The 10,735-nt window shown below is 35.5% G+C and overlaps 3 protein-coding genes and 1 pseudogene across 3 annotated transcripts; 2 read left to right on the top strand and 2 right to left on the bottom strand.

Annotated features, from left to right (window-relative positions):
• The first annotated feature begins 420 nt into the window (after positions 1–420).
• On the top strand, positions 421–923 carry LOC109242878 (annotated as a pseudogene).
• A 610-nt stretch (positions 924–1,533) lies between these two features.
• Positions 1,534–5,267, top strand: LOC109242888. Its single transcript, XM_019409764.1, has 6 exons — positions 1,534–1,959; positions 2,474–2,589; positions 3,267–3,393; positions 4,672–4,820; positions 4,901–4,963; positions 5,052–5,267. The coding sequence occupies exons 1-6, from the start codon at positions 1,663–1,665 to the stop codon at positions 5,080–5,082; spliced, it is 783 nt and encodes a 260-aa protein (XP_019265309.1). The 5' UTR covers positions 1,534–1,662; the 3' UTR covers positions 5,083–5,267.
• A 1,228-nt stretch (positions 5,268–6,495) lies between these two features.
• LOC109242885 (protein RESPONSE TO LOW SULFUR 3-like) lies at positions 6,496–7,284 on the bottom strand. The gene has a single exon (XM_019409762.1). It carries the CDS (start codon positions 7,191–7,193, stop codon positions 6,840–6,842), a length of 354 nt encoding a protein of 117 aa, XP_019265307.1. The 5' UTR covers positions 7,194–7,284; the 3' UTR covers positions 6,496–6,839.
• A 1,984-nt stretch (positions 7,285–9,268) lies between these two features.
• Positions 9,269–10,096, bottom strand: LOC109242884 (protein RESPONSE TO LOW SULFUR 3-like). The gene has a single exon (XM_019409761.1). The coding sequence runs from the start codon at positions 9,982–9,984 to the stop codon at positions 9,631–9,633; it is 354 nt and encodes a 117-aa protein (XP_019265306.1). The 5' UTR covers positions 9,985–10,096; the 3' UTR covers positions 9,269–9,630.
• Between the last annotated feature and the right edge of the window lie 639 nt (positions 10,097–10,735).

Below are 10,735 nucleotides of genomic sequence, written 5' to 3'. Positions count from 1 at the left end.
AGAGAGAAGAAGAAGAAGAAGAAGAAGAAGAAGAAGAAGAAGAAGAAGAAGTAGTATACATTATATTTACGAAATTGTAGAAAAATTGTATTCTGTTGTTTATATATTTTTCTTTTATTTATTTAACTATGTATGAAAGTTGAACAACATTGTATAAAAATTTATTTAAGTTGTATGATATTGTAGTTGTATATAACTGAGTAGAAATAATGTATGAAAATTGTAGATAAGCTGTATAATATATAATTAGTTGTATGAAATTTGTTTTTACTATGTATAAATCAGATACAAAATATACAAAAGACATATTGTATAAAATTTTGTATTTAAGTTGTATGTTATTGTAGTTGTATTTGACTGGGTAGATATAATGTGTGAAAGTTGTAGATAAGTTGTATAATACTATATATAATTAGTTGTATGAAATTAACGTGTTTGCTTTCTCAATCTCATCAAAACCAACAACAACAACAAATATAGATCAATACCCCTCTGTATCTGCTGATTACACAGTCGTAGCTGATGTTGCTGTTAACAAATTCAAAAAGTTCATTTCTTTACTTGACAAAAACTGAACTGGTCATGCCAGATTTCGTAAAGGTCCAATTTCTACTCCTCTTCCTCCTCCTAAACCCCAGCAACAAAGATTAGATCAAAACTCTATAAAAAATCATAACCTTCAAATAGAAGAAACCGAATAGCCACAAACAAATATCCCCAAAATTTACTGTCCAAAACCAATTCAACATTTACCTCCTTTACCACATAACCATATTCAATTGGTCAAAAATGGGTCAATTGAGAGAAAAGAATCATCTACAACTATTAATTTTGCTTCTGCATCTCCGGCGAATTCGTTTATGTCATCTTTAACAGGAGAAACAGAGAGTTTGCAATAGTCTTTGTCTTCTGGTTTCAAATAACAAATCTTTCTACTGTTTTTAATATTCGTTAAAGTTTTGTTAATATTCGTTAATTTTCCAATTGTCCGTCCTTGTTTAATTTTTCTGAAAGATGGCCTTATTATTAAGTAGCTGAAACTAAGCAATTCCTTCAAAGTCAGGGAAGAGCTGGCTTACTTTCGTCAAACTAATGGAAGAAGCCCCTGCATTAATTAATATTGACAATGAGTAAATACGTGATTGAAAGTTTATTATTAAGTAGGTTTGACCTCTACCAAATAGTAGTTTTTAGGTTAACAATCCTCCCTTAATTTAATAATGGATTGAGAGCCTTTTAAGGTAGAATATATATATTTTGTAAACAAAATTTGTGTAGGCAGGGTAATTTACTAAACATGAACATTTAGGATAATAAAGTTTTCAATAGTGTATATGAATAACCCTATTTATATTGATTCTACGATCGAGATATACTACTTATGTAGAAGCATGCTTGATTAGAAGTTAGAACAGTACGGAAATTGTCTTGGGGAAAAAAGGAAAAGAGAAACAAATTCGGGGGGTGAATGAGATAAGAGAGTAACGGGTTTTGTCATTTAGCAAAGATAAGGGTTTAAGGGCGAAATTGGGAATAAAATAGAAAACCCACATTGGTTACGTTATCCACCCAACTCTCAGAAAACCCCCATTTCCTCACACGGCTCGTTTCAATTCGAGCGGAGAAAAAAAGGTTTGTGTAGATACCATTTTCACTTCTCTAATGGGTGGGGGAAAGCAAGGAGTGATGGTAGTGGAAATGCCGAATAGCAGTGGCCAGAACCCAATAACGCAGTTACAGAACAAGTTCAAGGAATTGGAGATTGGGTTCAAGGGCTGGCTAGCCAAGCAGTCGCTTCCGGTTGAAGCTGCTGTGGTGACTGCAACCAGTGGACTACAGGGTGCTGCTATCGGTGGGTTTATGGGAACGCTTACACAGGATGTTTCTTCCTCTTTGCCTACTCCTCCCCCGGCTGCCAATCTCAATCCTCAAGCTATGGCCTCTTTTCAACAAGCCCAGGTGTTTGTTTTAGGTTAAATTTTTTGTTATTAATTTTGGGTATTTTGGAAATATTGCTTTTAAGGAATTATTCCATCCGTTTTAATTCATGTGACATAGTTTGAATTGGCACAAAGTTTTAAGAAAGAAACAAAGACTTTTGAAACTTGGTAAACTTTTCGTCAAGGATAAAATGTGAAGTGTAAAGCTAATTGTTTCCAAATAGTGTCACATAAACTGAAACAGAGTGAGTATGAGTATCTATATCTTAACAGTAGTAGGTTTTGTTTCTTGAACACAGGAGTTGTTATAGGGGCTTTTATTGTGTTTATACCAAAATCACCAAAATCACTGTTGCATATATGCATTATAAAATTCTTCTATCCATAAGTTCTATCTGAAGTTAAATTATTCTATCATGAGTTTATATTAATGTAAAAGAATGTGGTTGCAGGAGTTTCAAGTTGAAATCTTTATGACTGACTGAGCTAATGTTTTTGATGGTTAAGGAATTTAATTGATGTTTTGGTTTCAGGCTCTTGCAGGAGGTCCATTAGTTCAGGCCCGTAATTTTGCTGTCATGACGGGTGTTAATGCTGGCATTTCTTGTGTCTTGAAAAGAATTAGAGGCAAGGAGGATGTCCAGTCCAGGTAAGCCCATTTTTACTGGATTGGAGTTAGACAAAATTTGTCAGTCAGCTTTTATAGTCAAGCTTGTTTATTGAAGTAAAGCCTTTAAGTGTTGACCGTTTTGATCTTAAGTTGATTTTGCTGGAGAATCATTAATGTTACTAATTTTTGTTTACACATTTCTGTGTCCTCTATAGGTTAGATTTCAGGAGCATGTCCACACAAACTGCTTTAGTAGTATAATTACGCTTAAGAATTTGGTTACTGTCTCCCCCTCCCTAGGAAGAGGACATGCTTCCCAAGGTGGCTGTCACTTGAGTATTACAGCAACCTTACTCCTCTCCTGTTAAAATTCTTGCATCCATTTCAGTTGCACATTTGGTTTTCGTTGTAGACCAGGCAAAGCAAATTAGGTTTCAATTACACCTTTCATTTGAACCAACGAAGTCTTTTCGCCATCTCTTCTCTAACACCTTTACCTTCCTATTTTTTTCATTTAAAAACATTTAGCAGTGTGGATGTCCTGGTTTGCGACCTCATTGAACACAGACAACCCCTATCTGGTTTTCTGTTTTCGATTTTTATCCTTGACCTTTCATTTTTCCTTTTTCTCCTTCCTCCAACATCGACGAATTCTTTGACTATGCATCTTTTTGTTTATGGTACTTGTTTGAGATTGATAAATCATTTTTTTGCAGTATGGCAGCTGCCTTTGGTTCTGGAGCACTGTTTTCATTAGTTAGTGGCATGGGTGGCCCAAATCCAGTACCCAATGCTTTGACATCTGGCATTTTCTTTGCCCTTGTTCAAGGTGGACTATTTGAGGTAATACTGACGTAACAAATGGTATACAATGATGCACTCATGTCTCTGAGTGACCCCCCTTTAACCCTCCTTCGCGAGAGAGAGAGAGCCAACTTCTTCATATATCTGTGGAGAAAAGATAATAGTTTTTATATTAATGTGACAATATCAGCGTGCTTACTTATAAATAAAACATAATAATAGTATTGGCATGCTATATTATAAAAGCATTCCCCTCCCGTATGGCAAAGCTGGTCTGATTTTTTCTTTTACCTTTTACTTTATGACTGGAGTTTGGTTCAATCCAGTACTCTGTATTCTCGTGTCATTAGACTTGTACGTCGGATAGTATGCCAATCCTTAAGTCAGTTTGATTTGTTATTTTTCTTCCACAAGTTTTGAGTTTGGTTTCTTTCTGAATAATTACGCCAATCCCACCGATGAAGTACAGTAGCTGTGACCTGATACAAATCATGTTCATTGTCATCCTAATTTCTTTTTGTTTCTAGGTCCTTTCTCAGTTAACAGGTGTACTTGGAACTGGGAACTTAAATATGAGATTTCAGGGTATTTAATGGACACACTGAATTTGACTTCTAAAATGAGCAGTAAGAACGTGGATTTCCTCGCTGTTTGAAAATTAAAATATCCAGTTCACCAATATCCTGATCTTTTAAGTTTTCTGTATGTTCTTTCTCTCCCCCTCTCCTCTCTTTTAAAGGTAGAAGGTCAGTATTATGGATAAGTTTATAATTGGCAGGTTATACTTCACTAGAATTTTCTTGGAGTACTCAAAATAAAAGTTCAAGTTAATCTTGTCCCCAAGGCTTTGGTCTAATGATAAGAGCGCAACACATGATGTCTGGGTTAGGCGTACATCACGGGTTCAAACCCTGCCGCAGACAAAAAGCCTGGTATTTAAGTGGATAAGGGTTGAAGGGCAGGCTCATTATCCATCGAGTTTCAAATCGTGTGCCACTGGCCTGGGCGATTTCTCAGATTATTAAAACAATGAGTTAATCTCAATCAAGCTGGATTATAAATCCTCTACTTATGTCATTAAAAGAGCTTCTTACGGCCAGTCAGACATGTATCTCTTGTATTACTTTATTTTGGCTTTGAGGTCCATCTGCTAAGAAGATAAATTTAGAATTCTTGTATGAAGAGACCTTTAGGGCTGTTGGGGTGTGAGAAGTAGCAGTTGTCGTTCCCTGTCGGCACCTAGTGTGTTGGTCTGGGATAGAGTGATAACCTCGATATCTCTTCATCCTTAAAATCTTCTCTAATTGGTTTGTGCAGCTTGGCCGGAAGTTTTCGCAGCCACCTGCTGAAGATACACATTATGCCAGAACCAGATCAATGTTGTCAAGCCTTGGCCTGCAAAATTATGAAAAGAATTTCAAGAAAGGGCTGTTGACAGACAACACTTTGCCGTTGCTCACTGATAGGTAAGACAGATTGGTTCATGCAACTATATTATCCTATGCATTTCTCATGATTAAACCTCATTTCATTCTCCTGTTTGTAGTGCTCTTAGAGATGTGAGGATCCCTCCAGGGCCAAGGCTTCTAATTCTTGATCAAATAAAGAGGTGAATAATGCTTCATGCTAATTAACTTTCTCTTGAACTCTTTGGTGAATGAAATAATTAAATACCCTGTTGGAACTTTTTGCTCTAGGGATCCGGAACTCAGAAAGAGACAAGGATGAACTCACTGCTATTACAGTTGCAAGTTGCAAAAGATCAAATTTTCCTTTGTGGGAATGAGATTGTATTCTGTATTTTGAGAAATAGTGACAGTTTTACTATGCTTTATAATGTTGCAATGAACTGGGCCATTATGGAACTTCTTTGATATATAGCTAGCTGCTTTCCAGCATTATATGGTTTGCTACAGTTTGCTTAATTTAGTGTCCTAACCCCCCACCCCCTTACTCCCAGCTTTGGAGGCTTGTGTTTTAGTGTTGAAGGGTGAACGGGCAGATTCCCTATTCGTCAAGCTTTTGAGCTGGAAACATCAGATTTGTCCATTATTTATAGAAAAAAAGAAGAAAATTGGAGATCATCTTCTCTGGGTCCTTTGCCAGTTAAGATTTCAGCAATTCCTAATTTTATTTTCTTGTTTGCTATTTGAGGTGAATATGAGATATTAGCAAAAACTTGCTCAAATTTCCTGAAATTATTCCATGCGTGCAGATAATTCTTGCTATTCCTCATCAAGTGCGTGTGTATTTGTATGTCCGTAATGTCATATGTTGAATTGTTTATCAGTGGTAATTGTGAAGTGGGAAATTTGCTCTCCTTATATGATCTTGAACAATTCTAGCTAGTTTTTGAGGTTGCGTTAGGCCAAGGTACATTCTCTTATCATGGTGTCAAGAAATAAATGCGGAATGATCTTCCTTTCAAATATTTGGGTTGAGACCTCATAGAGGGTGGAGAAATCATTCACATGTATTGGGTCTGCCTTCGAAAGATTGTTGAGTTGTAAAGTCTGGACATGTTGCTCAGCTGACTACAAGCCCATAAACTAATTAGGATACCATTGACTTAAAAAAAGAAGAAGAAAGATTGACACACTAGAATGCAGAACCACATGTGTAGAAATCTGATGAGGTTGAACTTACAAAAGTTGTCAAAGGCGGAAGCAGTTTATGGATAAATCTTGCTGACTTTGATTTTCTTTTACTCTTTGATTTGGCAACAGAAAGAGACTAATTTATGGATAAAAGTTGCCAGGGCATAAGCCGTTAGATCAACCTTGCTTACTTTGATCTTCTTTTGGTGTTTGATTTGACAAAAGAAAGAGTACAGTTTTCCATTTTGACTTCATTCTCTACGTAAGGAAGGATTACGAAAGTTCATTCCAATACAGATAATTCTTTTTTAAGTTTCTTCCTTGTTAACTCTCACGGTCTGTCCATTTCAGCACACTTTCTTTAGCACATGTTAACCCAACACTAAAATTGAAAGATGGCCTGATATCGTGTTACTCTCTGCCTTTCGTGCAAATATTGATTTGGCAATACATACCTTTTCGACACCGGGCATAATGTTTACTATTATCGCGGAATTGAGGAGGAGAGAACAGAAGAATATAGATATATATAGAGAAAACAACATAATCCAAATGAGCACAAATAATCACCATTACACCTCGAAAAAGAAAGAAGATAAAAATGGTCAATATACACCATAATTCTGAGTTCCTAATCTTACATCTCGTCATTTACATGGAGCCAAAAAAAAAAAAACCTCACAATAAAACCGGCCGCCAAAACAATACACAACAGCCATATATCAAACCTCAAATGAATGAAATAAAGGGCTATCTATGTCAATCGGAAAATAAAAAACAAATCAGTGATGAATAAATTAAACACCCGCACACCAGAAAACTGAAAAGCAACGGCCAATGCTTTCGGTGGATAAAGTTACAGGCATACTCTGCCAATTTCCCCTACAATCATTGGGAATTGGGGACGGTAATGGAAGCTGATTCCAGAAGTTTTTGGGCCAAAGAGAGTTGATCCATCAGATGGATGACACGTGTCCTGTAGGTCCGAGCCTGATCAACAGCCTCGGCCTCCAGTTCACCAAGCTGAGAGCAAAGTCGCTCCTCAGCCTCCTCCGCCACCCTCAGCCTTTCCCATGTTTTCTGCAATTCCTGCTTCATTTTCTCTTCCCTCTCAATGCTCCTTTTCAATTCTTTCTCTAACTCCTCATTTCTTCTCCTGAGCACCTCGCTCTCCGGCAGGGCGGAGATTTCCCGGCGATGAGGCTTTGTTTGGTTAGAAAGCACAGCAATTGTCGAAAACATTTTAATGGAATTAGTTGAGAAAATGGTGGAACTATAAAATTTGCTATTAAAACTGAGGCAATAGAAACAGAAATGCAAAGGTGATTAATTTGTGAGGAATATTGTTGAGTTACAGGAGTCCTATATAGCCCCACAATGCGTATGTCCAAGTTCAATGTATCTAGCACTCTCCTGTTTTTTTATTTTTTTTACTCATTTTTTTGGTTTTCTAATTTTAAACCATTAATTAATTCAGGAGCTTATTAGGTACTATTATGATTTCATCTAGTATATTAGTATATGTCTTTTAAATATTCGTAAAAATATTAAAACATCAGAGTTAGAAGAATATGTCCACGCTCAATGTATCCACCCTCAAGTTTTTTTGGGTTTTACACAATTTTTTTGGGTTTCTAATTTTAAACTATCAATTAATCCAGGGTTTACTAGTTAATGTGAGGATTTTATCCTTATTATCTGTCTTATAGGATCTTCGTACAAATACCATATCATTAGAATTTGTTTAAAGTTTTTTCTCTCTCCCTTAAAAAGTCTGTTAACACTCTTCTATTGGAGCAATAAGGATAAAAAATAATTGGAGTAATATATGATTATTTATTTCTCTAAAATGCTTACTCCCTCCGGTTCAAAATACGTGATTTTTTAGTTGTTTTCACACATATTAAGAGGAATTCACCTTTTAATATTAATTAGCAATGAAATTGACCATATTAACATTTACTATCTCTTCACATAAATAATACTCCTAACACATACTCCAACATTATTTACTCCAAGGGCAATGTAGGAACAAAACAATTAATTCATCCTTGAAATCTGGAAAAATCACTTATTTTGGACCACGAAAAAAAGACCAAAAAATCACTTATTGTGGACCGGAAGAAGTAATATTCTAAACCAAATTAAATATTTTAAAATAATTACTATTTGGAATGGAGGAAGGAAGTTTTTTCCAGCGTTACATGACTTGTCTACGTATTGTTGCGTCAATGGATGCGAAAACAATAAGATAATACTAGTGCTCCACTCTTGACTTAAATTTGTGGACTACGTTATTTTATTTCAGTTGTAAATTGGGATGTTGAGGGTCGGCCGTGTCCTTTCCAGATTTATTTTCCCTATTGCCTCCAATTTATTTTATTTACATTCAGCGATGAAGAAGAACCAACAAAAGAAGAACACAAAGAAATGGGAATTTCTAGGTATTTGACTTTCATTTTATATATATATATATATATATAGTACCTCTTTATGTTGCCATTGTCATAGTCGGCATTTTAGATGTCGTTTGGACGACTTCTTGCTAATATTTTGCAAAGGAATGGACTTGGCACTAAATTGAAGAAACTTCAGACTCTGTAATTAGAGTGTATGTTTTTCCTCACAACAGACCAAAGTTGCATTTTAATTCTTGCCCCGTCTCTTGGCTCTCTCAGACCACAGAAGTACCCTTCTTGCTTTTAAAAAAAATAAAAATTAAGGTCTGTTAGCTTCAGGGACAGAAATCATACATCTTTTTCAATCAAATGTCAAATTAGGCGTGCAATTAGAGTAGACCAGACACGCATCATAGTCATAGTCATAGTCATTTAATTAGCAAAAAGAAAATGATGTTCTCAAGATAAGCTTGTCGAGTTCTTATTATGTCTGCGTCGTCTTCTTTTGTTCGATTTTAAGTTTTGTATACTGATATCAGCGCATTTAAAAGACAACCGTGCTGCACGTAATTTCTAACCAACTTAATTGGCAACATAAATTAGTAAGTGTTTACTCGTAAAACGGTACAGTTAATTTGTTAGGTGTATGGTTTATAAACGATCGAACTGATTTGATCCAAAAATAATAAATAAACAAGATTAAAAATAAGACTTAGCGATTAAGACTGAAAAAAAAAGACAAGTCTGGCTCTGAGAACAGCGTCTCCGAAAACAGAAATGAGAACAATATAAAAGAACAAATAAAGTTGTTTAATTGAAAGTGAAAGTAGAATACAACATAAGTTTTGTCAAGAACGTCGTGTCTTATTACCATAGTTACTGAGCCTGCTATTTAAAGTTATACGTACGGAAACAAGATAAAAAACTGTAATCTAATTAATGAGCACAAAAAATCACCATTACACATCGAAAAAGAAAGAAGAAGAAAAAAAGGTCAATATACTATATACCACAATTCTGAGTTCCTATATCAAACATGGAGCCAAAAACCAACCCCACAATAAAAATTGGCCGCCAACAATACACAACAGCCATATATCAAACATCAAATGAATTTAAAAAGAAAAAAAAAAGAGGCTATCTATGTCAATCGGTAAAAGAAAAAAAACAGTGATGAAGAAATTAAACAACCACACGGCCACACACCAGAAAACTGAAAAGGAAGAGCCAAGGCTTAGGTGCATAATGTTACAGGCACAGTCCGCCAATTTCTCCTAGAATCATTGGGAATTTGGGACGGTAATGGAAGCTGATTCGAGAAGTTTTTGGGCCAAAGAGAGTTGATCCATCAGATGGATGACACGTGTCCTGTAAGTCCGAGCCTGATCAACAGCCTCGGCCTCAAGTTCACCGAGCTGAGAGCAAAGTCGCTCCTCCGCCTCCTCCGCCACTCTCAGCCTTTCCCATGTTTTGTGCAATTCCTGCTTCATTTTCTCTTCCCTCTCAATGCTCTTTTTCAATTCTTTCTCCAACTCCTCATTTCTTCTCCTGAGTATCTCACTCTCCGGCACGGCGGAGATCTCCCGGTGATAAGGCTTTGTTTGGTTAGAAGGCTCAGCAATTGTCGAAAACATTTTAATGGAATTAGTTGAGAAAATGGTGGAACTATAAAATTTGCTATTAAAACTGAGGCAATAGAAACAGAAATACAAAGGTGATTAATTTGTGAGGAATATTGTTGAGTTACAGGAGTCCTTTATAGCCCCACAATGCGTATGTCCAGGTTCAATGTATCTACCACTCTCCTGTTTTTTTTTTTTGGTTTTCTAATTTTAAACCATTAATTAACTCAGGAGCTTATTAGGTCCTGTCACGATTTCATCCAGATTAGTATATGTCTTTTAATATTCGTAAAAATATTAAAACATCAGAATGAGTTGTCTATGTAATATGTCCACACTCAATTTATCTAGCACCCTCGAGCATTTTGGTTTGTACACAACTTTTTGGGTTTATAATTTTAAACTATCACTGATAAAATAAAAATAAGAATTTAAACTATCAATTAATCCAGGGGCTTATTAGGTAATATATGGTGATTTAATTCTTATTATCTGTCTTGTAAGATTTTCATACAAATACCAAATCATTAGAATTTGTTTAAAAAAAATTTCCCCTCCCTTAAGAAGCCTGTTAACACTCTTCTATTGGAGCAATAAGGATAAAAAATAATTGGAGTAATATATGATTATTTATTTCTCTAAAATGCTTAATATTCTAAAATAAATTTAAGATTTTAAAATAATTAATATTTGGAATGGAGGAAGGAAGTTTTATTCCAGGCCTGGCAAACAGTGCGGGGCAGACCCGCGTAAACTCGCGAAT

Source organism: Nicotiana attenuata, unplaced genomic scaffold (genome assembly GCF_001879085.1).
Source record: "Nicotiana attenuata strain UT unplaced genomic scaffold, NIATTr2, whole genome shotgun sequence".
Lineage (NCBI taxonomy): Eukaryota > Viridiplantae > Streptophyta > Magnoliopsida > Solanales > Solanaceae > Nicotiana > Nicotiana attenuata.
Note: the sequence above shows the minus strand (reverse complement) of the source record. Positions and strands in the feature narration are given on the sequence as shown.

Coding starts and splice junctions, on each gene's coding strand:
- LOC109242888 (XM_019409764.1), top strand. CDS start 1,663: ATGGGTGGGGGAAAGCAAGGAGTGATGGTAGTGGAAATGCCGAATAGC. Junction 4,821..4,900: donor TTGCCGTTGCTCACTGATAG/GTAAGACAGATT, acceptor TCCTGTTTGTAG/TGCTCTTAGAGATGTGAGGA. Junction 4,964..5,051: donor ATTCTTGATCAAATAAAGAG/GTGAATAATGCT, acceptor TTTTTGCTCTAG/GGATCCGGAACTCAGAAAGA.
- LOC109242885 (XM_019409762.1), bottom strand. CDS start 7,193: ATGTTTTCGACAATTGCTGTGCTTTCTAACCAAACAAAGCCTCATCGC.
- LOC109242884 (XM_019409761.1), bottom strand. CDS start 9,984: ATGTTTTCGACAATTGCTGAGCCTTCTAACCAAACAAAGCCTTATCAC.